The sequence below is a fragment of the Stegodyphus dumicola genome, chromosome 12 (assembly GCF_044657685.1).
Source record: "Stegodyphus dumicola isolate Sdum_Otavi_A_Nest chromosome 12, ASM4465768v1".
Classification (NCBI taxonomy): Eukaryota; Metazoa; Arthropoda; class Arachnida; order Araneae; family Eresidae; genus Stegodyphus; species Stegodyphus dumicola.
This window is the reverse complement of record NC_140779.1, coordinates 73,778,974-73,806,873: the sequence shown is the minus strand read 5'-3', so window position 1 is coordinate 73,806,873 and position 27,900 is coordinate 73,778,974. Positions and strand designations below refer to the sequence as shown.

The 27,900-nt window shown below is 35.6% G+C and overlaps 4 protein-coding genes across 4 annotated transcripts; 2 read left to right on the top strand and 2 right to left on the bottom strand.

Moving 5' to 3' along the window:
- The first annotated feature begins 15,631 nt into the window (after nt 1-15,631).
- Nucleotides 15,632-17,529, top strand: LOC118179698 (uncharacterized). Its single transcript, XM_035348860.2, has 3 exons — nt 15,632-16,338; nt 16,440-16,568; nt 16,679-17,529. The coding sequence occupies exons 1-3, from the start codon at nt 16,300-16,302 to the stop codon at nt 17,513-17,515; spliced, it is 1,005 nt and encodes a 334-aa protein (XP_035204751.2). The 5' UTR covers nt 15,632-16,299; the 3' UTR covers nt 17,516-17,529.
- Nucleotides 17,530-20,165: 2,636 nt separating this feature from the next.
- Nucleotides 20,166-21,152, top strand: LOC118179700 (uncharacterized protein F54H12.2-like). The gene has a single exon (XM_035348863.2). It carries the CDS (start codon nt 20,166-20,168, stop codon nt 21,150-21,152), a length of 987 nt encoding a protein of 328 aa, XP_035204754.2.
- A 3,244-nt stretch (nt 21,153-24,396) lies between these two features.
- Nucleotides 24,397-26,310, bottom strand: LOC118179697 (uncharacterized). Its single transcript, XM_085827430.1, has 5 exons — nt 25,848-26,310; nt 25,686-25,766; nt 25,341-25,599; nt 24,907-25,233; nt 24,397-24,810 (listed from the first exon to the last, which is right to left on the bottom strand). Exons 1-5 carry the CDS (start codon nt 26,237-26,239, stop codon nt 24,499-24,501), a joined length of 1,371 nt encoding a protein of 456 aa, XP_085683556.1. The 5' UTR covers nt 26,240-26,310; the 3' UTR covers nt 24,397-24,498.
- On the bottom strand, nt 26,298-27,081 carry LOC146993693 (uncharacterized). Its single transcript, XM_085827432.1, has 2 exons — nt 26,763-27,081; nt 26,298-26,651 (listed from the first exon to the last, which is right to left on the bottom strand). The coding sequence occupies exons 1-2, from the start codon at nt 26,931-26,933 to the stop codon at nt 26,298-26,300; spliced, it is 525 nt and encodes a 174-aa protein (XP_085683558.1). The 5' UTR covers nt 26,934-27,081.
- Between the last annotated feature and the right edge of the window lie 819 nt (nt 27,082-27,900).

Genomic DNA, 27,900 nt, shown 5'->3' with positions numbered 1-27,900 from the left:
TTCCCATTCATGACGTTCGGCCTACGAAATGCGGCCCAAACGTTCCAACGTTTCATGAACAGTTTGTTGAATGGACTAGAATTCGTGTTTTGCTATTTGGATGACATTCTAATAGCCTCTCCAGATGAAGAAACTCACCAAAAATATCTACGAGCAGTCCTTGAGAGACTAAACGAATATGGCCTGTGTATTAATGCGGCAAAGTGTAAATTTGGTCAAGCAAAACTTGCATTCTTGGGATACGAAGTGTCAGCTGAAGGACTTAAACCTCTATCAAAAATTTCCCAGAACCAAAGTCATTTACTAGTTTAAGACGATTTTTAGGTATGGTGAATTTTTATCACAGATTCATACCAAATTGTTCGAAATTGCAACAACCTTTAACAACATTGCTCAGTGGTATTAAAAAGAACTGCAGAAAAGAAATAACCTGGACGGCAGAAACAAGAAACGCCTTCCAGATCTTAAAAGATGCACTTATTCATGCCACAAACTTAACTCACCCATCCGAAAAGGCTGAAATATCGCTAACAACTGATGCTTCCGATACTGCCATTGGAGCCGTTTTACATCAGATTGTGAATAATGCAAAACAACCCTTAAGTTTCTTTTCGCGAAATTTGACATCAGCACAACAAAAATATAGTGCCTACGACAGAGAACTCTTAGCCATCTATACAGCAGTAAAACATTTCAAATACATCTTAGAAGGGCGAACTTTTGCAATATACACGGATCACAAACCACTAACATTTGCCTTCCAACAAAATTTGGAAAAAGCTTCACCACGACAAGCTAGACAACTGTCATATATAGGCCAGTTCTCAACCGATATCCGATTCATACAGGGGCATGAAAATACCGTCGCTGACGCTCTCTCTCGCATAGACACCATTTCTGTACCATCTGCAATAGACTTGCAAACTATACTAGACTGTCAAGAAGATGACGACTTGGAGACACTAAAAAAAACAACCCAAACTTAAAAGTCCTACAAATCCCTATACCGGACAGCGACAAGAAAATTTACTGTGATACTTCTACAAATTATAATCGACCATACATCCCTGCAAAGTTTCGGCAGAAAATATTTTCTTCAATTCATAATTTATCTCATCCTGGAATAAGATCCACGATAAAATGGATAACACGACGTTTCATATGGCCCAATATGAATAAAGACTGCCAACTATGGACTAAAGCATGTTTATCTTGCCAAAGATCTAAAGTTCACAGACATACACAGTCATCTTTGGGAGAATTCAAAGTACCTCCACACAGATTCCAGCATTTAAACATAGATCTGGTGGGTCCGCTACCTCCTTGCAAAGGATTCAAATACCTTCTAACCATCATCGATCGTTATACACGATGGATCGAAGCGGTACCGTTAGAAGATCAATCAGCAGAATCTATTGCTAAAGCTTTGATTTATACTTGGTTTTCACGCTTTGGAATTCCGAATCGCATAACATCTGACCAAGGTCGGCAATTTGATAGCCAACTTTTTCAAGCTTTAGGAAAATATCTTGGTTTTCATACAAACACTACAACTGCGTACCATCCACAGGCAAATGGCCTGATCGAAAGACAACACCGAACTTTAAAAGCAAGTCTCAAATGTCATCTACTCGAATCAAAATCATGGCTGGAAGCATTGCCTTTCGTTCTTTTAGGCATAAGATCTGCCATCAAGGAAGACCTAGGTTGCTCATCCGCAGAACTTGTATACGGAACCCCTTTAACATTACCTGGTGAATTCTTTTCAACGGTACCTCATATGAAACAGTCTGAATTTTCTCAAAACCTTCAGAAAATAATAAGAGCTATGAAGCCAAGTTCTACCACCACCCATGGAAATAGAACAGTCTTTGTTTCTAAACATCTTTCCAACTGTTCTCACGTATTCCTATACAACAACATTAATAATTCGTCGCTACAGCCTGTCTATCTTGGACCGTATCCTGTAAGAGTAAGAAAGGATAAGTACTTCGATATTGAAATCCAAGGAAAAGTTAAAAGAGTTTCAATAGACAGACTAAAGCCATGTTTCTTAGTGCAAGATTCTGATATTCCTTTTCAAAACTCCCATTCCAAGAAAGCGGAACTTGGGGAAACACCTGCACTCAAGAACACTGAAGAAAATTCAGAAACTCATCATGAAACCAAGACTACTAGAACCGGCAGACATGTGAAGTTCCCCAGTCACTTTAAAGATTATCATCCATAATCGCTGTCACTAGGAAGGGGGTGTGTAGTGTCGCTTCAGTTCCGTTAAGTTTCTAATTAAATTTAGTTAAAGCGGAGTGGAAACACTTTCTAGTCTCCGCGAAGAACGAAGTAAACAAACTTCGAGTTTTTGTCACGCGATGCTACGTGCATGTAAAATGTAAATAAATCTTATGAATAAGAATCTATAACATCGTAAGGAATAAAATATTGGTTCCATTGGAGTCAGAGAAGTGTTATTTTTCTATATTTGCACACTAGACACTTCAGGCGGATCACCTAATAAGTAAAAAAAAAAAAAGGCTGACGTTATTTTAACGTTTTGTGTGTTACTGTTATTTATTAAATATCATAGGCTTCGCACTTTAATCATAAAATTGAATTCAACAGCAGTATCACAAAAATAAATTAAAAAGAGCATATCTTTAGAATTTCTGATAAACAGTCTCCTGCGCTGGAGATAACAATGCCCCCTCGTACATTGTTGCCATCGTCCTCTTTGAAATCGTTAAGTTTTTTAATCAAAAACTCATAAATGCTTTACAAAATATGAAAAAGGTAATAAAGCAGATTCCAAATTTGGGCTTCTATATGCCCATATTCTGGTGAAGAATTACATTATTCAAAATTTGATGGCTCTAGGAACCTTTGTTTTATTCATAATGCGAGAAACATACATACATACATTTATGCAGATTCTTCATTATTTTATTTCTTTAAATATAACACAGGGCGATAATATTTGTGGCAACAATTTGATAATTGAAACGCCGTTTATATAATGAAATGTCACAAAATGCCAAAACGAAATTCTGTGCTAACGCCCTTTTGACTAAAATTAATTTATAAAAGTATCACACTCGTAGTAGTCGTAGCACTAAAAAAAATATTATAAAACTATAAAATAGTTTTAGGTTTATAATCTTTTTTTTTTAATTTTATTTATTTATTTATTTTTTATTTTACAGTAGTATGAATTGCGCGTAATAATGAACGATACTCCTTAAGGGGACGGTAGACTTTACCTAAAAATCAACCAAAATATTGAATTTGATTTTTTGCTCTCGTAATATTCGATATACGTAACTACATCGTTTGCAAAAAAACGAATTCAAATATTCTAATTTTTAAAGAAGTTACAAGCATTTAAAATGTATAAACAATGTAAATTTTGGAGAAAATGTAAAAAAAAAATGTATTTCAATACTTATAATTTATATATTTGCCCAAAAAGTGCTTATTTCTAAAGAAAAGACTAGAAATGTCAAGATTGACAACTATTAATGAATTTAACTTTGGTTATGTAAATGCTATACGCGTAGAGCATGGGGAAACACGTTTTCCCTATTCGTTCCCAAAAAGTGGGATCAACGTTGCTTGAACCAAAGCAAAAAGAGAAGTTTACCTGCTTGGAAAAAAACAGAAATAGTAAAAAATATTGTAAAGCATTAAAAGATAATGTAAATGTGACAAGTGTAAGTAAAACATATGGTTCGGGTGAATTTTAAAAGTTTCATTGGATATAATGCATAAATTGTTTCTCCCTATAACTTTGAATCACATACCAATTTGAGATATGTTTATATTTGTCACATTTAATATTATGAGATTAAAAATAGTTAAATGATACGAAAATGTTATCTAGTGCTTACAAATTCATATTTCATATGTTAATATATAATAATATTTCATATGTTAATATATAATAATATTTCATATGTCAAAGCGGAACTTGGGGAAACACCTGCACTCAAGAACACTGAAGAAAATTCAGAAACTCATCATGAAACCAAGACTACTAGAACCGGCAGACATGTGAAGTTCCCCAGTCACTTTAAAGATTATCATCCATAATCGCTGTCACTAGGAATATTCATTCATAAGTTAATTTGCTGTTTCTCATGACCATGTATTAAAGGTAAGTTTGAAGAAAAACTTTAAATTCGCTTTTCAGAAAAGGAATTTTTTGGCAGTTCCTATACCTTGAAAATGCTCCATGCGACTCATTTTTAGTTCAATTTGAATGATATTTGGAAGAAACTATCTTGTTATATATTACAGTAGAACTGCATATGCATTTTTGGATAGGAGGTTATTAAGAAGTTTAAAACCTGTGATAATGTTTAATAAAAGGTGATATTTTTCCAAAAACTGGATTTAAGTTTACAAAATTCTTTTTAAAATTTTTTTATTCATCATATTCAATAACGGATACACAAAATCTTTTGTTAAGTCTTTATAACTAACTAAAGGAAAAATATTGAAAATTAGAGCGCAACGAGCATTTTTAATCTTTAAATAAAATAATTAATTATTTGTTTTAAAAATTTTTTAATTTAAAATAAATTTAAATTTTGAACATATATTTTATAAACTGATGTTATAATATGTATATGTGTAAAATTTCTTGTTGAAAACATGAAAACTTAAAAGTCCACCGCCCCCTTAATGATTATTAAAGTATTCGACTGTTATGTTGTTGCAGTTTTTGTATTTATTTAGTTATTTTGGGTAGAATTGTAATTAAAATTGTTTTATTTCCCCGTGTACAAGTTTTAAGAGAAAGCTGCGCCCAAAAAGTAAAAATACAAAAGCACGCGCATTTAATAAATAGATATTACGTAATGTAGATTTAAATTGAAATAATGCAATAGTATGTTAGCTGTAACTGTAATTTTACTCTTTTGCTTTCCAGAAACCTCGAGAAATTACGAAAAGCTTCTTGTGACTGATTAAAAAGCTTATAAAAGCCGGACAAAAACATCTCAGTTCAGTTGTTTACTTATTTTTTGTAGTTAATTGTAGCGAATTCGCGGTGAGATCGGATTAGCTTTCTCTGCACTTTAGATTGAGTTCTAGTTAACGTTTTTATTAATTTAAAATATAACTGCTGTGTGATATTGTGATATTGTACGAATATATGTGAGAAAATATTTCAGCATTTTGTTTTATTTCTTGTGATAAGAAAAAATTTAACTTTTCTTCAGACTTGTACATTCAATCTATTACGAACTCGTGCGCATGCAACACGTTTTGATGTCAGGAGTGGGGTTGAATGCCAATCACTAGAGCGATGGAAGAACAACTGAGCCAGCTCGTCACTGCTTTTGCTGCATTCCAAGAGAAGATGGAAAGATGGAATTATTGAAAGAAGAGATGAAAAGATTCCGTAAAAAAAGAGATGAAAGCTACCCAAGATTCCGTAAAAAAGAAGATGAAAGCTGGCCACGTTTCTGTTAAAGATATGAAGCACGTTTAAGGAAAAATGGAAGCTTTTAGAGATGAATTAGAAGTGGGCCAAGAGGAAATGAAAAGAGAAATCACCTGCATAATAGAAAACAAGTTTGAAGCTATGGAAGGCAGAATTGATACGGTTGAAAACAGAGTTGAAGAAATTGAAGAAAGAGTTTTTGTCGTTCAACAAAAAATGATGACAATGTTTCTGCTGCCGTGCAGATTAGCAATTTGCAATTTATGTTTGCTCAATTTTCCTGCAGTAGCAGGGAGCAATTCTGAGAGTTTCAAATTTCTACGCATGCCTACTCGCCCCTATCTGAAGTTATCCGCATATGATGGGAAGACCTCCTGACAACTGTTAAAGACACAATTTTCTATAGTGGTGGATGCGAATGGATGGGATTCCCAAGCTAAGGCCTGTCATCTTGTCGCTTCTCTGAGAGCAGACGCAGAAGATATACGTCAAACTGTACTAGAAAACCAATGGCTAGCTTTCGAAGCTCTATCCGACTCACTAAAGCTGCGCTTTGGGGAGAAATGTTTGAACAACTACAGCAGGCTTCAATTAAAATCCTGTCAACAGAAGCCAACTTCATCGACGGCATCCGGAATCCTGAAATACAGAAAGCTCTGCGAATGGCGGATGTCAAGGACGTAAAAAGCGCTCTACTGTGCCACAAAATTCGAGGCAGCCAAGCAAGGAACTCGTAGATATCGCTACCCAGTCAGAGCTGTGCGACTCCACTAGCCAGTGTATCAATAGATGGCTCGTTTAGATAATTTGTCCAGACAAGTTGTAAGGTCCCTCACTTGAAATTCTAAGTTAATGTTGGAAGTGAGGAACCTAGGAACTGATAAGCGAATAATCGCTAGAGTTCAAAGACAGGAAACAACAAGAGAGAAGGGTAAATAACCCTTTATTATTTCTATAAGATTTCACAAAACTCCGCCTGGGAGTGAACAAATAAAGTCCGCGCTTTGGACTTGAACTTAAAAGACTAAGAATTAAACTAAAACTAAGATTAACTAACTAAGTATAGCCAAAGCTATCAAGGTACAATGAGAGTTGGCCCCTTAACCTATTTTACTACGAACCTATTTTACTTAGCAAGGGCCTGAGTACGGCCGAGCGTATAACAGCTTTGAGAGAGAGAGCGGCCAAAAAGGCAGACGCGCGTAGTTCAGAAACTCTGTTTCTCTCTCTGTCTCGGTAAGTAACTTCGTGGTTTAAATACCGCTCCTTCTCATTAAATATTCAGCAAATTCCAAAACTACGTTCTGGCCGGAAGTAGTAAGTTGAATTTAAGAATTTGACAGGAAAGGAACTTTAACTTAAAATTTAACTGCTAATAAAATTAACATAATCCTTACAAAGTAAATGCTTTGATACGGAGTAGTAGTGAGAACAAACCCTCTCTAAAGTGTTGGAAATGTGCTAGTGAAGGCCGCATACGACGACATTGAAGAACACCCCATGGCACGGTAACTAAAACAAATGATTTGACAATACGTCATTTCCTTGAGACGGAATAGGAATCAAAAGAAACCAATTCTAAAGTGCTAATAACTGTGTTATTGATTGCCACATAAGAAGGGACTGCAGAACATCTCAGCGCACGGAAAATAAGACAGACGAGTTAAACAGACAATTAAATGACGTAAGATGAAAAAGGAGTGACCAGAAACCAAAGTGCTGGAATTGCGGAGCTGAAGGCCACGTACAAAGGAACTGCACAAGACCCCAGGGTACGGAAAATAAGACCATTTCCCAGCAACGACGCAGGAAACAAGTTAGTGACCATATCGCGGATCAGACTTTGAGTGATATTGAAAAACCCAGTTTTAAAGCGTTCAAGATTTCTGCAGTGAGTCACAACAATAATGGACTGTCCATCAATAGGCATATCGAGGGAGTTCCTTGAAATATGATCATTGATACAGGAGCTAATGTTACCATCATTCAGAAAAATTTAACAGAAAAATTCAACAATTTAAAAATAAACTCATTTGGACACCATCCCGTGTTACTCTCCAGACTGCTTCTGGTGATGAAATCGACATAGCTGGGAAGTTAAATGTAAAAATCACGTTTAGAAGTGCCGCCTACACGACATATGTGGAAGATATTACAAATCCTTGCATACTCGGATTGGACTTTTTAAAGAGATATAATTTTCCCTTGGATTTCAAAAACAAGAAACTGCTTTCAGCATTAGAGGACACAACTATCTGTCATCAGAGAAAGTATCCTCACCTAAAACGTCGACATCTTGTTTGAAAGACCCTGCTCAGAAACCTGCCGAAATCATACTAAGGTCGAAGAGAAACACAAGACTACCGGCTATTCTCCATCTCGGATGCTCTTCAGTCGTGACCTTCGTCTGTCTTGTAATCTGGTCGCCCTCCGGGTACGCCTTCATCGTCTGAGGAATACATCTAAGTTCTCCAGGCCCGGTTTTAGGTGATGCTCAATTTTGCACGAGAGCGAATCAATTTAGCGATGGAGAAGATGAAGACCCGATATCAGACAAGAGCTACTGCACATCGATTCAACGAAGGAGACAAGGTGTGGTTCTGGAATCCGACTCGACGGAAAGGACTCTTTCCAAAACTACAGTCACCTTGGGATGGTCCTTACGCAGTCTTAAACAGGCTGAACGACGTCGTGGTTCGGATTAGTAAGTCATCGAAATGTAAACTTACAGTTGTTCATTACGACAGGTTAGCTCATTACTATGGCCATAGTAAGTAGTGTAGTGTAAATAATTGTAAATAGTGTAGGACCATGGTCCTTTTTGTTTCTAAATGTGTATTTTGTATTTGTATTTAATATGTGATAGTATTTGATTTGTTTTAGTTATTGCATTTATTGTTCATGTTATGTAATGTAATTTTTATTATTGCATTTATGCCTTAGCTGCAAGCTTGTCTTCCTGTATAGGGATTGTACTGCCCGGGACGTGCAGCCCTTGGGAAGGGGGTGTTGAAGTTATTTATGTTACAAAAGAAAAAAACAAGGTACTGTAATTTTTTATTTTATATATTTGTTTGGCAACATCTCAGAATGTACTTCAACTTCTACTTTAAGAAGCTCAGTTGAGCATTTTGTTGTTGACTTTGTCATATAACTTAACTTGCATTAAAAGCATGGATTAGATAGACGTTTAGTAAGATTCTTCTTCATATTTAATCTTAAAACGCAATAGGTTATGGGTTTTACGCACGTTACATGTGCAAAAATGATAGTAGAGTTTTATTTTTAATGCAGAAGTTTTTATAATGTTAAAAGAATAGCGTTAACCTTAACCACGCGATCGGCAAGAATGGCAAAGTTTTTTCTCCTCATTATTCAAGTCTTGAAGTCATATTTTGTTTAAAGAAAGCCCTAAAGGGAAGTATTTGATTGAAGTGTACTAAATATTCAAGTGTTTATTTATTTATTCTTTTGTTAAAAGTGAAGAACGTTACAGAAACGCTAAGAGTAAATAATGGAGGTAGGAAAGTTGCAGTTGAAGCCATTTAGTGAAGAATCGGATTGGCCGATGTGTGAAGTATAGAATCAAGTTCGGTTTAAACTACTATAACGACTCCTTGGAAGTTGCTGAAGGAAAAATAGTTAAACCATGTCAGCCACCTGAAGAGGCTGTTGAAGCAACTTTGGAAAAATACTCAGATCATCTTTCACCATATAAAAAGGCCAACACTTTGCCATGATGATACTGACAAATTCTATGACAGAAGAAACCATGCAGAAAATTATGAGGTTTGATACTGCTAGAGAGGTATGGCTAGAACTTCATAAACCTTTTGAAGCAACATCTGACAATCAGTTATATAATATTTGTCTACAATTTTTCTTGTGTAAGGTGACAATGAATGATAGTATGGCTGCCCATCTATCAAAGCTGAAGAATCTTTGGAATGAATTAAATTTAAGTCTTCAAAGAAAGCAAGAAACCCAACTGCCTCAGTTGTTATTAATTTGTAAAATTTTAGACACACTACCACAAGAGTACCGTTCTTTTAAGTCAAGTTGGCTGCTTCTTAATGAAGAAAAAAGAACAAATGATGAGTTAACTTCTCAATTATGCTCGCAAGAAAGAGAATATAAAGAAGAAAAATCTAAAGGTGATGTCCAAAATCAAGATGCATCAGAAGCTAAAGCAATCAAAATAAAAAGAAATTTCAAAGGTAAAAAAGCAACTATTGCCACCAGAGTGGACATTGGATTAAATTTTGTCGAAAATGGATAGAAGATGGAAGACCACCGAAGCCCAGTCAAAATGATAAAGTCTCAAGAAAAGATGGTGTTATAGCAAAAATATCCTTATCAGCTCTAGACGAAGAAGCTTTCTCATCTGAAAAGAATTACTATGACTGGTTTGTGGATAATTCACAAAGCGTATTACCAATAATAGTGATTACTTCACAGAATTTGAAAAATTTGAAACAAGCTTCTCCATGCTGGCATAAATGTTTCGGAAAATTCTGATGGACCTTGGGTTTAAGATCAGTGAAGCAGACCCATGCCTATTCATTCGAGAAGAAAACGGTGAGAAGCTACTCATAGCACTCTGCATGGATGATGAACTGATCGCTGCTACTGATGAAGAAAATTCCAGAAACATTATAGGCCAGTTGAAGTTAAAGTTTAAAATCACTAGCAAGCCAGCTTCATATTTCTTAGGACTAGAAATACAGCGTCTAGAAGATGCAAGTATTAAGATAGGGCAATAAGCATATGCCACAAAGATCCTTCAGCGGTTTTCCATGAATGAGTGCAAATCAGTTCATACACCCATTTTGAAGGATAAAGTAGTTTACACAGAAGAAATTAATGAAACAGATATCCCTTACCGTGAAGCTGTGGGAGCATTGATGTATTTGATGATGGGGTAAAGACCTGACTTGGCATACTCTATTAGTGTTTTGTCACGTAAATTAGAAAATCCCTCTAAAGAAGACTGGATCAAGGTTAAGCGTGTATTTAGATACATTGCAAATTCCAAGCAAAAATGCATCGTTTATAAATCAGGCTATAAACCTGGAATTTTATAATGTTTTAGTGATTCTGACTTTGGTGGATGTATTCAAACAAGCAGATCAACCAGTGGAGTAATATGTTTGTATGCAGGTGGAACAATATCATGGTTGAGCTAACGTCAAGCCATGGTTGCAACATCAACTACAGAAGCTGAGATAGTTGCAGCAAATGAAGCTGCAAAAGAGATCATTTGGATGAACAGACTGATTACTGGTGTTTCTTCCTTGAAACAAGTGCCAACCATCTATGTAGACAACAGTGTTGCAGTAAGACTAGCTTAGAACCCTAAGTTTCATAGCAAGCACATAAGTCTAAAACATTTTTTCATAGGTGAGAAAGTTCTGGAAGGTAAATTCGATGTGCAGCAGATTTCATCAGAAATGCAAGTTGCAGATTTGTTTGTAGAGACATTAGGATTTTTTGGAAGCAGGCAAGATGAAAAATTAGCAAACGCCTTCGCCGGGAATCGAACCACGGACCCCTGGAGTACCGGCCCAACGTGCAGAACCACTACACCACGAACCACCATTTACAAACATATAAGAGTAAAGAAACTGAGATCACTGAGCCGGGTAACAGAGTGGATATATATATAAATATATTTATATACGTTTGGTGCGGCCGATTGCAACCAAAATACGAGGTGCACATCTACATGTTATAGCAGTCCTATATACAAAATTTCAACTTTCTGAGGCTACTCGGTTTTGAGTTATGCGAGATACTTACGTACGTACATACGTTCGTACAGACGCCACGAAAAAGTTTCTTCAGAATTCATTTTAAAGCAGTTTTATAATTTTTTTGGAGGAAAAGAGTGTTTTATTCTGTCCTTTAGATGTCACGGAAATACATCGTTAAATTGCATTTGAAAGAGGTCAAAATGGGATATTTTCGTTGAAATATGCTGCCTGAAACTTTTCGTGATTACAATACTTCCTGTTTACTTCGTACAAGGAAGTAACAAGGTACTGTAGTCTTTTATTTTATATATTTTTTTGGCAACATCTCAGAATGTACTTCAACTTCTACTTTAAGAAGCTCAGTTGAGCATTTTGTTGTTGACTTTGTCATATAACTTAACTTGCATTAAAAGCATGGATTAGAAAAACTAAGATTCTTCTTCAGTTTTACCATATTTAATCTTAAAATGCAATAGGGAGCAGTGTTACGGTTTTTGTATTTAGTTAGCTATTTTGGGTAAAAATGTAGTTGAATTTTTTTTTTTTTTTTTTTTTTTTTTTTTTTTCCCCGTGTAATGCAGCGCGTGACGAGTTTTAAGAGAAAGTTGGGCTGAAAAAGTAAAAATAAAGCAGCACGCGCATTTAATAAATAGATACCTCGTAATTTACATTTGAATTGAAAGAATGCAATTGTGTGTTAGCTGTAACTGTGTAATCCTACTCCTTTACTTTCCAGAAACCTCGAGAAATTACGAGGAGCTTCTCGTGACTGAATAAAAAGTTGGTTAATCTTCCATAATCGGGGTGAGCGCCAAACTTGACGAGAGATTTTTTATTTGGTGCGATTTTGATCTGTCTGTGGTTTCCGGCTGTATGTTTTCTTGTGGCAAACCTAGAGCTTTATTTCGATGCTTGTAATGAGTGCGAGTTTAGTGTAGGCACATGATTCTTTTTAATTTAATTTTGAAATATTGTTTGTTTTTAAAAGTTTTACTATTTAATATTTGCAAGAGGTAAAGCTGTTGTTGGTAGAAGAATGTTGGATTTCAGGTGACGTGAAGTTTATAATTTATGAAGATTTTTCATTTAATTTTATTTAGTTAATGTTTTCCGGGTCAGTTAATTATTTTTTTTTTTTTAGTTTTGTTTCTTGCATGTGGCAATCGAAAAACGTGGAATGTTTAAAGTTTTGAACGAAAGTTGTTTAGTGGGTTGAATTCCACGACTATAGTAACTTGTATAGTGAATCTTTATATTATGGTAACTTATCGAAAATATGGCGACCAACCCTGCTACAGCAACCTGCTAGTTTTGTTTTGGACGCCATTTTGTTTTCACGAAGTAAAGGCATGTTTTTTTTTTTTACTTAACATTTTTTCCAACAATCTGCTAGCCGAATTACGCTTATACTAGAACGTTTATGGAACAAAAATGCTTAATCATGACGAAGATTAGGTTCGAAATTGGGAGAAAGTGCAGAATCGCAAACTGCTTACCGCGTTTTTAAGAATTGCACATACACGGTATCCATGTACGTCGACCTATTTTCACTTAAAAAGTCAAAGAAAATTGAGAAAAGTCCAATTCTTCTTACTCTTGTAAAAAGATCCAAACAAATAAGTGGGCGATTCTGCACCTTAACAGCGAAATTGTTTCTAAGTGCTTATTAGCTAAAATCACTATCGGAATTTTCTGGAAAATGTCGCATTACATGTCTTATGATCTCTCATTTATCTGAGACAAAATAATTCGAACTGTGTACTTCTCAGATTATTGCTAAAGTCCTAGCTAGTAACCTTTATCGCCTTACCAAAATGTCGCCAAACTACCTGTTACCATATTCTGAAGATTAGCCCTTGTATATTTTAGTGACTTTATGATGCGTCCGTTGTTAGTGAAGGCAGTATTTACACGGTTGACAATTTTGGAGTTCAAGGGGAAGTGTTATACAATTTATTCTTTTATTAGTTATTATATTATTTTATCATGAATTACATAGATAGGACTATGTTTTACTTGCAAAGCTGATGGACTTTTTACTCATCTAGTATTTTATCATCTTATTTTACTATTCTGTTTACATAAAATAACGGCGTTTCACTACTGCAAAAATTAAAAGTTACTATTCTGTTTACGTTTAAAAATCACATCTTAGTGCTCTCATTGCCGCCAAATTTTAAAGACCAAAATAGTTTGGCGCCAACTTACTCCGGTTGTAGAAGATTGGCCAAAAAGCTTATAAAAGCCGGAGAAAAACATCTCATTTGAGTTATTTACTTATTTTTGTTGTTAAATGTAACGAATTCACGGTGAGATTGCATTAGCTTTCTGTGCAGTTTGGATTGATTTCTATTTAACATTTTAGTAGTTTAAAATATAACTACCTGTGTGATATTGTACAAATATCTATTCAGCATTTTGTTTTATTTCTTGTGATAAGAAAACATTTTATTAAGTTTTCATCAAACTTGTGCATTCATTATATTACGAACCCAAATGCACGCAACATAATTTAAAAATAAATTTAATTCTTGCTGTGCATAAATCGAGTAGACTTTTCTCGGATGTCTATATTATTATTAACTGAAGAAAGATTATGTGCTAGAGAAATACTTATTATCTTCTACATTTTAAAACTATGTAATTGCAATATTTATATAATTTCAGGAAAAGTTTAAATAACGTTTCTTTCAGTAGAAAGTGCGTTTGTGTTTTCTGCATGTGCCTCCAAATACTCTTTTAGTTCATCGCAAATTAAGATAACTATAAATTTTGGCAGTCTAAAATAGGCTATTGAAACATCTTCTGGAAGAGCAAGAGCATCGTCATGTTTTCTATTAATTCGCCACCGATCTACGACCGCGTCCTTCATATAAATACGAAACAATGCATACGAAGTCATCATCTACTTAAAACGTCAACTGCACAAGCCTGATTGACGACGCGGCAACATTTTCTCCCACGCCTTCCACAACTTCCGTACTCGCAGAATATGGGATGTAGAGCAGACCCGTTTTTCACTAGCAGCCCACAAATTGCAGCCGACTCTCGCAGCGTAGAATAGGCGTCCAGATTTGAAATCGTTGCATAGAACATGATCGATTTTTGGCGCATGCGTAGATCCTTAAAATTGTTGCCCTACCAAAAAGTCGGCCGAGAAAATCGCTTCGTGTAGTGAGGCCTTAACAGCGATTTTCTCCTCATTTTGGAATAAATTATAAACATAGCTCTTATTTCGTTGGAGCGAAACTCAAATTTTTCAACTAATAGACTTCTGTAGAGAAAATGTATTGTTGAAGGACACAAGTAATGTAAATTTTAAAAATAAAAAAATGAGGGTTTCTCTTATTTTGCTAAGTTTTGTCGCCATTACTTTATATATTCAAATATTTTCTATTCGGGGTGAAAATGATTTTATCTCCCTCCAAGAAAAGTTCCAAAAACTATTATTGATGCCATGTCATAGATACTAGATAAAAATATTCAGAAACTACTTGAAACTATGGTCGAACTTATCGAAAAAATTTAGAAAGCAAAATCTTCCGTCGAGAAATTACGGGCCGGAATTAAAGCAGCACAGACTCATTCATTACCTTCGCCGAAAGTGGAAATTAATTAGGTGACGAAGTTCACAGCTTTTACGACAACTGCTACACCAGCGATTGTAACTCAGTGGTAAAGAACAGAACAGGTTTTTCTCCGAACATCGAGATCGTGGGTTCGATACCCCATCTTAATTTTGGACTTTCTGCAAGGACTTTTTTAATTTTTTTTTTTTTTTTTTTTTTTTTTTTGCAAGGACTTTTTGATTTCGTGTCTCGATCACTAAATTCGAACTGCATGACTTAAAAGTCACTTTTTATTTTTTCGCCTACGGGTGTGGTGTTTATTGAATTTTAACACCTTTCTTTTTATTTTTCAAATGGTCTTTGGCACGTATTTTAGGTCTACTGGTGAAAACGTTTTAGTAGTTGCGTACCAGCTGAAAAGAAAGTCACAAACTCAGTTTTGTGTTAATAGTAGATGTAAACAAATTACAGCCAAATTTAATACAATAGTGCTAACTTTTATTAGCTGATTAACTGCTAGAGTCGTATGATTATATTTTTAGACTGTATTACTTATTTAATTATGTTGATATTAGTTTTTTAATGTTCAATAAAATGCTGCTTAAGACTTTTCCCCTTTATGATATTTCTTATTTGCAATTTTTGCACTTAAATTACACTGCTGCTTTCTTAATGTAGTAATTTTTATTCTTTCTTACTACTTTTGACTTGTGTGGTTTGATTTTCATAACATTATTGTCTATTTATTAAGTAGTAAAGGTTTTGATTTAAAGCACAGTAGTTACTTATATTTTCTGAAACATGGTTATTTTATTATTTCAAAATTTAAGTGCACAAATAAAAGTGCCAGAAAATGAAATTTAAAAAAAGAAAGGGGGAGTAATCTACACACTCAGTACACAAAGGAAAAGCATGTTTTTTTTTAAATTTTGCTGCAAACTAAGATTGCTAACTAAACTGCAGATTTGCAAATGTCATCTGCGTTAGTAGTAAGCGGAGGTAACCGGGCGGCGGAAGTGACGTCACAGGAAAGGGGCGTGACCTCCGCCATTTTGAATTTCTCCGGAAGTGACGACATCAGCGCCATCTTGTATCACGTGTTGGAATGACATCATTAAACTTTCGTTTTGATTCTGTGGCAACGATCTTTTCAAAGTTGTTTATTTTTTGTGGCAACAACACTATTTTTTATGTTTGTGGCAACGAACTCTTGAACCACGTGTTTGGAATGACATCATCTATTTCTTGTTGCGACATGTTGCTTTACAAAATGGCGTCTGCCGTATCACACCTTTGTATGTCTCCGCTGAGGTGTATGGATACTTTTCTGTGAACCAATCAGATTCTTTGAAATATGACCTCACCGTTTCTTAACCAATCACCGTTCAGATGAAATAAAGAGTTCCTGCCCGATATAAGGCTATCCCGAGTAACGTTCCGCATTTCTTTCCTGCTGTCGCCTTGAGTGTACGCACATATTTTGCTTGGACTATCATTATTAATTTCATCAGATTTTTGTTTCTTCATCGTTTTGAACATGAATCCTGGACAGCCAAGAAACAACAACGCTGCAGAGGTAAGTTACTTTTCGAAAACATACTATTTTTTAGAGTGTTAATCTTTTAAAAATTTATTTGTGAAAGTTCAATGTGGGCTTAATTTGCCTTTCTTTTTCAGATGGAAAATCTATTGGAGAAAGAATCCATGCCTTTGAATGATAAAGTGTTGAGCTATGATGTTCCAAGAGAATCAGATAGCTCTTGTGCCAAAAGAAAAGCAGAAGAAACAAGCCATTTCGAGAAAAAAGTACGTATTTGTAAAAAAGGTTCATATGTTAAAGTTTATATTTTTATGTTACCTCATTTTTTGTATATGTTTTTTGTCTACCAAATGACTGACAATTTTTTTTCTTTCAGCGTAAAGGACTTTTTACTGAAGACACTATTCCAGAGGAGCTCACTCACATGGGAGACAATGTCTTTGTGGGACCCAGCATTTACAAGGGAAAAGTGACTGTGCACATCCGAGAGTATGCCAAATATGGTAAAGCTTACTATCCGACAAGACGAGGAGTAAATTTTGAGCCATGGTGTTTGAATGTTCTCGCAACCAACATGACAGTGGAGGAACCAGACCTGCTGACACTGAATCTGGAGTTGCCCAAGAACTTTGTAGTCACATATAAAGATTCCCACTTCACTTTGAAGCAACTCTCTTCGACAGGAGATGAAAAAAGTAGCCTCAGCATTACAACGACGCAGTGGGAAGAACTGATGACCCACTTTAGCCGTATCAGCGATATTGTCACCAACCTCGTTTATCAAAACATGAACTTTTGTGAAGCCTACGAAAGCGTATCCGACGAACCTGTCAGAGAGGAAAATCTACCCCAATCCTTTGACATTTCTATGGGAAGAGCGCGACTTCAAACCATTCTAAAGATGTCGCTTGAAGAGCTTCTTAATCAACAAGACGAACTGAAATATCCCCAGCTGAAAGACTGTGAAGAACTCGTTCATAAAACAGAAACTGTGAATGCCATTGCTCTGAGATACAATGCTGTTGACATCGCCAGGCAATTTTATGGAAACATTTGGGGTGAAGAACCCTATTTAATGTTAGTGAAAACTGCTCACTACATTACCAAGGACTTTTTAAAATCTGTGTGTTTAAACCATGTACTCGATGAAGTAAGAAACACATTTTGTACTATCAATGGTGTCTTAGGTATTGAATACTATGAATATTTGTAAAATAATTAGGATGCTCAATAAATGTTATTTTATTTTACAACGATCTCATGACTGTCTCCAGGTTCAGACCTTATTTAAAAGAATTAATCTGTAATGATTACTTACATAAATTTTAAAAATACCTATTGAATACAAACCTATTAATTTTTATAGAATATAAATATGGTTATTCTTAAACATATATATCATTACTTGTTCAACCTTTGAGATGTTAAGTAGCATTCATTTTCTCTCTCTTGTTTTTTAGGCCTATTTTCTAAAATCTTTATATAGGTGAAACTAGGGTATTTTTTATCTGTTCTAGTTAAATATATATAAATGAATATCAGTGTACGTTTAGATCATAACAACTGTTGCAATGAAGGCAGCTCTGTCTCAGACCTATCGGGATCCACAGGTCCCCGCAAGTTTCGGGGGTGTTGCTGCTTTGCATCGTGCTTTAAAAGGTCGCGTAAAAGCAAAATACATCCAGAAATGGTTGCAAACCAAGGATTCTTATACTTTGCACAAGCCTTTGAGGCACAAGTTTCCCAGGAACAGAGTCATCGTAGGAGGCTTAAACGAGCAATTTCAATCTGATTTAGTGGATATGCAATCCCTGGCCTCTTTTAATGATGGATATAAATATTTGCTGACCTGTATAGACATCCTTTCGAAATACGCTTGGGCTATCCCTCTCAAAGATAAAACATCTGTTTCCATCCAATCCGCTTTCGGAAAGATATTTTCGGAACGTACACCCGAATCATTACAAACAGATGCAGGGAAAGAGTTTACCAATAAACAAGTTCAAAATTTTTTGAAAAAGAGAAACGTTCGATTTTCACGACACATAATACAACCAAAGCTTCTGTCGTAGAACGATTTAATCGAACTCTAAAAACAAAAATGTGGAAATACTTTACCGAAATGAATACACGAAAGTACATTGATGTGATTGATAAATTGATATCCAGTTATAACCATACATGGCATCGCAGTATTAAGACAGAACCTGTATCCGTTACATTACAAAATCAAGAAAAAATTTGGAAAACGCTGTATAGTCAGCAACCAGTACAAAACCCTATTTCTTCAGATTTAAAGATTGGAGACACGGTACGCATCAGCCGAGAAAAAATGGTCTTTGAGAAAGGATACGAACAAAATTGGACACGAGAAATTTTTACAATCTATAAAATTATTCGACGAATTCCTGTTGTCTATAAACTGAAAGATCTTGCAGGAGAAGTTATACAAGGAACGTTTTACAAACAAGAACTTCAAAAGGTTTCGGACTCTGGTTATTATCCTGTAGAAAAAGTTTTAAGAAAGAGGAAACGTCGCGGGAAAATAGAATATTTTGTGAAATTTCAGGGGTACCCCGAAAGCTTCAATTCTTGGGTGGAGGATGTGAGAAGGGTATAAAAGGCCCGTAAATTCTGCTTATCTGTCATTTGAACGAAACATGTCTTTCTTTATCACACTGATCAGCGACAGCTCCATGCGTTTTTTTCCAGACAACAAAATATCACAATTTACCACTCAGCTTCCTACTCCGATGGATTTAAATAGTCAGTGGGAGTTATCTCTTGTGGACTTTATTTACTCTCACACATGGTATAACGTCCGAAAAGACAATAATTTATTTGGATTTGATTTGGGTGATGGAAAATTGGAAGGTCGAAGAGTGCCTCCAGGATGTTATGAAACGATACCAGATTTATTAAAAGCCATGAAAATACCTTCTCATAAAAATAAGATTGAATTCAGTTATCATCCTGTTACGAAAAAAGTGACCATTAAGACCGACGAAAACTGCAAAGTCATTCTTCACGAAGGATTAGCGGAGCTTCTAGGGTTCGAGCCGGGTGTTTACAAAGGATTGGAACAAAGTCCTTTTGTAGCCGATCCCAAAGTATCTTTTCCTGTCATGTATGTGTATTGCGATCTCGTAGAACCTCAAATTGTGGGAGATGTTCAAGCCCCGTTGTTAAAAATTGTCACCGTAGAAGGAAATGACGGAGACATCATAAACGCTCATTACCCCCGGCCCTTTTACTTGCCAGTTATCCGTCAACATTTTCAGACTATACATATTGACATAAGACTTCACTCTGGAGATTTAGTACCATTCGAAAGAGGCAAAGTATTTCTTGTGTTGCATTTTCGTCTGAGAATTCTATAAAAGAAGCCCTCATCTGCAAATTGATTTCATTTGGATTGTGTATGCAAGATTAGAAGCATCAAATATGCGAGTGCCTTATAGGTGTTGCACGAAAAAATTTGAAGATTATTATTTAGCTCAAACTGGAAATGGATTACCTTACTATCAAAGAACCATTTTACAGAAAGGTTATGGTATTGGTGGATTTTTTGCAAAGCTGTTTCGCAGTGCTATGCCGTTTTTGATGAGTGGAGCCAAAACAGTCGGAAAAGAAGCTTTGCGGACTGGAACACAAATTGCAAACGACGTATTGTCGGGAGAAAATTTTAAAGTCTCCCTCAAAACCAGATCTAAAGAAGCTGGCAAAAAATTAGCGAGGAAAGCAGTTCAGAAAGCAGACGAGATGATTGGTCACGGAAGGTTTAAAAGGAAGCGCAAACCCCCCAAACACTTCATTTCGTCTAAAGCCAGGAAGGTGCAACGACGTGATATTTTTGACTCGTAATGGCTTTTCTGTTAAAAGATTCTCCGGAATGCGCAAAATCCGAACTGGATTTATTTTCGTTACCTCCCACTCAAACAGTGATAGAAAAAGGTCAGTGGGTTGAATTTCATCCATTAGCCAATGTGTCGGAAGGAAGTCCTGTTGAATTCAATGTTTCTGGAAGCGGAGACGACTACCTAGACTTATCACAGACACAACTCTACGTCAAAGTGAAAATTTTAAAAAATGATGACAAGCCAATCACGGCTGAAAGTAAAGTGGGACCTGTCAATCTCTTTTTACATTCTATGTTTTCTCAAGTGGATATTAGCTTAAATGAAAGACTCGTTTCCACCAGTAATAACACGTATCCTTACAGAGCCATGATAGAAAAAATATTGAATCATGGTTTTGATACGAAAACGTCTCAACTGTCATCAGAATTGTTTTTCAAAGATACAGCAGGACGTCTGAACGTTTTTGATATTCAAGACACTCAGCCGAACGAAGGATTCAACCAACGAGCAGAATTGTTTAAACTGAGTGCTTCGGTCGATATGATTGTCCGATTGCACTTGGATATGTTTCATCAGGAAAGACTTTTGCTGAATATGGTGGATATGAAAATTAAACTCATACGCAGCAAACCAGAATTTTGTTTATTGGGCGAAGGTGAATTTAAAGTTTTACTCGAACAAGCTTCATTGTTTGTAAGAAAAGTGAGAGTTAGCCCTGGTGTTGTGCTAGGACATGCCAAAAGCCTAGAAAAATCAACAGCCAAATATCCCATTAATAGAGTGCTCTGCAAAGCCTATTCCATTCCCACTGGAAATATGAGTTTTATTCAAGACAATATTTTCATAGGTCAAATGCCTAATCGTATTGTGGTGGCATGCGTCGACAATGATGCCTTTAACGGAAACTATAAAAAGTCTCCTTTCGAATTCAAGCATTATAATATGAACTTTATCGGTGTTTATGTGGCACGGTCAACCGGTACCTCATAATCCTCTTCAGCCTAATTTTGACAAAAATCCTTTCATACGAGCTTATCAGAATTTATTTATGAATGCAGACGACAGAGGACTTTACCTTTCAAGAACAGAATTTTCAAAAGGATATTCCTTATTTCGCTTCGACCTGTCACCTGACCTTTGTGATGGCTCTCATTTAAATCTAGTTCGACACAGCAACTTAAGATTAGAAATAAAATTTGGGACTCCCTTACAACAAACTGTTTCGTTATTAGTGTACGCTGAATTTGAAAATTTGATAGAAATCAATAAAGCTCGAAATATTCTGTACGATTTTGGAAACTGATGAATTCATCACAGATTCATCAAATCTTATCTCGAGATCCTATTTCTTCGAGATATTATGCGGGTGTTTTTCCTTGTGATAAAATACCTGCGATTCAAAGTTTTCCCTGTGCACTGGTGCTCAATACGGACAAACATGATGAAAAAGGAACTCATTGGCTAGCTGTCTACCTTGCAGATCAACAGACTCTGGAATTTTTTGACTCTTATGGACTCCCGCCTGAAGTATATGGAAAAGATATCACATCCTTTGTCAAGAAATATCGTCATGTTTGCTGGAACAAGATTTCGCTTCAGAGTTTAACTTCTAATGTATGTGGACATTATTGTATTTATTTCATTATTAAACGCTGTCAATGTATGGAACTCATTGTATCACCCTTAGATGGGAAGAATCATGATTTCCAAATATTTCAATTTGTCAAAAAAAGATATGGTGTAAACATGATTTTTAAAAAATAAAGTTGTTTTAATTTGTAAAAATGTCTCTTGTGTTTCTTGTTTCTACACTTATTTAAACAAAATGAATAAATGTCTTATGCAAAAGGATTTTCGATTAAGTATAAAAGTGAGTGTTTTCTTAACATGCTGTCATTTCCAAAAATGGAACTGCCCAAGTTCGTACATCCTTCTACTTGTCTTCTGAGCGGACCTACCGGTTCGGGAAAAACATTTTTTGTGAAGAAATTGATAGATCATAAAATGTTCCATCCCATCCCGACCAATATTATTTATTGCTACGGAAGTTATCAACCTCTTTTTAATTCCATGAAAAACGTAAATTTTGAAGAAGGATTACCATCTAACCTGCAGACTCTTCAAAATGCTTTAATTATCATAGACGATTTAATGTCTGAATTAGCAAGTGATACTCGCATAAGCAAACTTTTTACAAAAGGAAGTCATCACCGAAACCTTTCAGTCGTTTTTATAACACAAAATCTTTTTCATCAAGGCAAGGAGATGAGAAATATTCATTTAAATTCCCATTACCTTGTCCTATACAAAAATCCTAGAGATAAAAGTCAAATTATGCATTTAGCTAGACAAATGTTCCTCGGAAAAGTAAAGGCCTTTCAAGAAATTTTTCAGGATGCTACTTCAACTCCATTTAGCTACTTGTTGATTGATTTACGACCTGAAACAAGTGAAACGCTTTGCCTTCGTACAGGCATCTTTCCTGGGGATAAATACTATGTCTACCAGCCCCGATAGTTCATTTCAGTTTGAGACGTCGAATGGCTAACATGTCTTCTCCCATCGTGATAGATTTCGAAGGTTTTCAATGGATGCCTCATTGCTACGTTGTTAAAGAATTAGCCTTGTATTCTGTGCATGAAGGATATCACAGTTGCTGGTCATTTTTACCTCCTCAACCTTGGAAAACATTATCACGATCTCAGCAAAAGTGTTTTGCTTGGGTCACAAGAAATCGTCATCACATGAATTGGAGTGAGGGTGTATTACCTTATACTCATCTTCGTATTATTTTGCAATATTTATCATCTATTTATTCTGTCATATACGTGAAAGGATTAGAAAAGAAATTATTTTTAGAAAATTTATTAGGTAGAGACATCATAAATCTAGACTGTCCTAAGATAGAGAATTTAAAAAAGAAAAGTTCTTTAACATGTTCGATTCATGCAAAAGGATTTAATTGCTGTGCTTTAACCAAAGCGGCTGCATTTGCTACCTATATAAAAGAAAGTGTGCAGGAAGAAGAGTTCATTTGTCATCAGCATGTCTCATCTGAAGGATGTGGATTATCTAAAACTATTAGGAAAAAGTCGAATAAAAGCAGCTGTACTGAAAAAGTGTCCGAATCATCTCATAAAATCAGTTTGTGAGTGTGTTTTAAATCTTCTAAAAGGAAACGTACCCATCACCAAATGGGTCAAAAATCGACTCGCCCCTTTTAAAAGAACTTTAAGAAAACTAGCGGACAAAAAAGTACCTCTTTTTAAGAAAAGACGTCTTTTGGTTCAAAAAGGTGACGGTTTCCTATCTTTCCTGATTCCTGCAGCAGTCAGTGTCTTATCCTCCCTTATCCATGGAACACAGTAAGAAATTTGCGCTGGTACCCCTGGATCGTATGCAGCAATTTGAAGATGAACATTTGAGTGATTTAGATACCCAAATTCAAAACATCTTAAAAAAGAAAATGGACGATGAAGAAAAGTCTAAATTGTACATCCAGGTTCTGCAAAAGTATGTTACATTTCCTCATGTGAACACTTCCGAAGAACAACCGCCTGAACAACGTTCTGAGAAAGATATAGAAAAAGAAATTATGCAAACAGTTCCTGTGAAGCAGAAAAGAACGGCACAGAAAATAATAGATTTTCTAAAAGAGCATCAGATTTCCTGGACACAGAATAAAGAACTCATTCTAGATGATCATGTGTTTTCTGGCTCTGACATTGTTCAGTTGATAAACTTTCTGTTGAGAAATAGAACTCAAAAACCTTTTGCCTTTGAACAGTTTAAAAATGTACTGAATGTTAACAACTTTCCTCAAGACTTTGTCAAAAACAAATATTTAATGAATGTAAAAACTATGTATGCTAGACCTAAAAGAAACGCATCTTCCAAACTATGGCTGAAATTGTAATGATACGTGAATAAATGTAATGGCTGATCATTGGTGTTGTATTTCTTTCTAATTAAGTTAACATAATTTTTGAAAATAAAATATGACAATTATTTTCTAGGAAAAACTTACCTTTCATGAAATCCTTTCAAATAAGAAAAACACAATTTTATCATTCAAACTTGTGTTTATTTTTTTTAAATAAGTTTTCTTTTATACACATACAAATGCATGATTCTGCACATATATATATATATATATATATATATATATATATATATATATATATATATATATATATATATATATATATATATTTATTTATTTATATACAAAATTTCATTTTCAGATAAGGTTCTAACATAAACATAAAAAGTTCTTCTTCAATATACTAATGACCATACGGCAATGTGCTCAAGTCTTTTTGAATTACCCGTTTGTCTAATACAATTCTGTAGAGTTTTGGCGGTAACCTTTCTTTTTCGCCAGTTTGACTTCCTCCGTTACCCACGTTCCGACAAGAGCTCGCTCGTCGTCTGTGTGGGTACACGGAGTCTGCAGTTGAAGAAGGGCGCAAGTCCGACACAGGGGGAACATCAGCTTCTTCCCGCACCGATAGGGAAGTACCGGAAGATACAGATTCCGTGGAGGAATCACTCGGCATTGGATAATTCCAAAATAATCTTCCACATCTCTAAAGCTTCCCGTGATGATTGTTGGATGTCCCACAGGGTAGACGCGATATTTGTTCACCTGTGAAATAAAACAAAAAGTCAAAAAAACATACATAAAAATAAAAAAAAACACATCATCCATGAAAAGGTTTTAAAATAATAAAAACGTACGAACCCATGGATAGAGGGATGTGAAATCCACATATTTAGCGTCTCCCTCGTGGAACAATTTGAGGGCATTGGTCCGTCCTCCGAAAAATGAGTCTCGAGGATTAAGCCGGTCCCTCAGATGGTGTTGCCCCAGGAAAGCTTGGAGATCCGTATTTTCCTCTTTTTCTCTCTGAAACTCATGCTCCCACATTTCTATGACGTGGAAACCCTGGGTGCGAAGCTTTCGTGTGGTCTCTTCCGTTTTCTCTCGCAACGTTGTCATGGAAACTCCTTTTAGTGGATGAATGACATCACCGTCATAACAGGAACTACACCCGTGGAAGAAACAGCCCTAAAATAATACAAATAAATTAATAGTGTTCCACATGTAAATTAAACATTAAAAGTGTAAAATCATTAAAATGAATCATATAGAAATATAATTTACTTTTTACATACCTGAAACTGATAGACGGTTTGTGTTGCTTGGCAGAAACCATCTACCGAGACTCCGGCGATTCTGTGCTCTCTGGCTCCGTTCAAAGCGTGTTGAATGGCAATGCCTTCCGAAGCAGCAACAAAGTCTAACCACCGGATCGAATCAGGGCTGTAATTCGTTGAGTTGACGTAGCCGTGTGTGGGCACCATGGCAATCGTGTTGGGCTGAATGTGGCCACTCCGATACGTTGCCATACAGGCTGACGCAATGGTAACGTATCTGAAAAGAAATTAAAAGGATGGTATGAGACACTAAACATAACATAATTGTAAACATGATTAGAACAGAATGAGAAAATAACTTACTGGAATGGATCCACACCCGCCACATCCAAAAACTGGGCTCGAAACTCCAGACAACAGCGGCGAAGAATATCCACGTCCGATCTATGAATATAAAAAGAAAATGTTAAATATACGAAACATAAAATATAAAATTAAAGCAAGGAAAAAGGAAAAAAAACATACCTGCAATAGGCCAGCATCTCGTCTTGAAAATTGAACACATCCCCCTTGTGTTTCTCATGCCAGGACAGAAATGCCTGTCGGGCTGAAGTGCTCATGGTATCCGGGCTGTAATAGTGGGGGTCCGGTAGCGGTCCGACATAACTCTGGTTTTCCGTCGAGTTAAAGAGATGAGGGAAGTATCCTTTCTTTAACTCGCTGAGATCGAAGCACCCCGGTAGTTTGGCCAACGCCATCGGTAAAAAGTTTAACGAGTCTATGACCCGAATGTTGAGACTGGGGTGTCTTACACTCATGATCATAGACCCGTTAGGGATCACCTCCGGCGCTGTGCCTTGCTCCAGGAGCCAGGCCATCACGAACTGTCCGTCAAACCTGTAAGTAAAAAAAAACATGAATAATATTGAAAAAATAGTCGTACTTAAAAAGCATGCAAACTAGGGTATTTTTAACTTACCCTTTTATGTTGTGTGCCACGGCGGTGAAGCCCTTGTGCTCTGTAGAGAACAGCCAGGCGCAGAAGTTTCGGCATGCCGCGTATCCTGGAAACACTTTTTCTGTGCCGTCGGCATACTGAGCCACCGCGAAATTTACGAGATGCTCCCCCGAAGACTGGTCCTTTTCAAAGTCAAAGAAAATGAACTTATTCTCGGACTTCTTCGGAGCAACACGTAGCAAATAGCAACGGTGCTCAGCAGCCACGACAAACTGGTTGCAAGAAGGGCATTTCGTGGTGCCACACCTATGCAACTCTTTAGGGCAATCCCGCCTCCGGATCACTTGGCAGCATTCTCTGCACTGGTATACCTATAACGAAAATTTCAAAATATTTAAACATACGATAGATAAACATTTAAATTATTTAAACGAGAAATTTGCATATATATTGATTTAGATGAATAATTTCAGAATACTTACTCTATCGCAAAGCGAAAATTCTTGATTTCCAGTCAGGGCTTTGTGTGCTTCAAAGCAGGCATGGGATCGGCAAAGGCGATCACAATTCTGGCATCGTTGGGGCTGGCCCGGAAAGCAGTCGGTCCTCAAGCATATGGGACAGGCATTGGCACATCTATGACTTTCAGGCATTTGGTAGGCCTTTTCACAGGTTGTGCAATAATGGTTGCTGCCGAAAAATCCTATCAGAGATTTGATGACGTCGTAATGTCCACCGTGGAGCCACAAATTGATCCGCTGAGGCCTCTCTTTGCCTTTATAGACCACCTAAAACATAGACAAACATTTTCTCTTAAAAGTAATCTTGAACTATTTATAAATCCATTTTTAACATCTAAAAATTACCTGCACATTTAATTTTTCCAAGTTAATTATACATGGAAATGAATTGCATGCATAAAATACAAATTTAACAGAAAATAAAAAATTCGCCATGCATTCAGTTTTACAAGTTAAAGTTTTAACATTTAAATGATCAGAAATATATGCCTAAATGTTCACTTTTTGCTATATTTTTAACATAGAAACAAATTGCCTTTGTGCATACATGTAAATAAAATCTAAAAAGTTAAAGTATTCTAAAAATAAAAATTTTTAAAAGTGAAAGTTTTAACGAATTGCATACATAAAATAAGAAATTAATCTAACAATTTTAAGTAAACTAAAACCTAATCAATTTTTACAAGGTATATTTTTTAACATCGAAGTGAACTGCATGCATTCATGGATTCTATGCGTGAATATGCATAAAATATAATCTTAAAAGTTAAAGTAGTCTAAAAATTCACTAGCCATTTTTATAAGGCATATTTTTAACGTCTAAAGAAATAGCATGCATAAAATATAAATTTTATGTTAAATGTAAAATTAATCTAAAAACTTTTCAAGTTATGTTTTTAGCATCTAAATAAATTTCATACATAAAAATAATCTAAAAAATGTAACACAATCTAGAAAATTTACTACGTATTCAGTATTTCAAGTTATTTTTTTTTAACGTGGAAACGAATTGCTTACATGCATAAAATATAAAGTTAATCTAACAATTTAAAGTAATTTTAAAAATAAAGATTCACGTTATATTTTAAATTTCTAAATA

Excerpts from the sequence above, each read along its gene's own strand:
- LOC118179698 (XM_035348860.2), top strand. The coding sequence starts at position 16,300 with ATGAATCCTGGACAGCCAAGAAACAACAACGCTGCAGAG. Across the intron at positions 16,339-16,439 it reads GAAACAACAACGCTGCAGAG|ATGGAAAATCTATTGGAGAA; the intron begins GTAAGTTACTTT and ends TTTCTTTTTCAG. Across the intron at positions 16,569-16,678 it reads CAAGCCATTTCGAGAAAAAA|CGTAAAGGACTTTTTACTGA; the intron begins GTACGTATTTGT and ends TTTTTCTTTCAG.
- LOC118179700 (XM_035348863.2), top strand. The coding sequence starts at position 20,166 with ATGGCTTTTCTGTTAAAAGATTCTCCGGAATGCGCAAAATCCGAACTG.
- LOC118179697 (XM_085827430.1), bottom strand. The coding sequence starts at position 26,239 with ATGTTTTTTTTTACTTACAGGTTTGACGGACAGTTCGTGATGGCCTGG. Across the intron at positions 25,767-25,847 it reads GAGATGCTGGCCTATTGCAG|ATCGGACGTGGATATTCTTC; the intron begins GTATGTTTTTTT and ends TTATATTCATAG. Across the intron at positions 25,234-25,340 it reads AAACCGTCTATCAGTTTCAG|GGCTGTTTCTTCCACGGGTG; the intron begins GTATGTAAAAAG and ends GTATTATTTTAG.
- LOC146993693 (XM_085827432.1), bottom strand. The coding sequence starts at position 26,933 with ATGCCTGAAAGTCATAGATGTGCCAATGCCTGTCCCATATGCTTGAGG. Across the intron at positions 26,652-26,762 it reads AATTTTCGCTTTGCGATAGA|GTATACCAGTGCAGAGAATG; the intron begins GTAAGTATTCTG and ends TTTTCGTTATAG.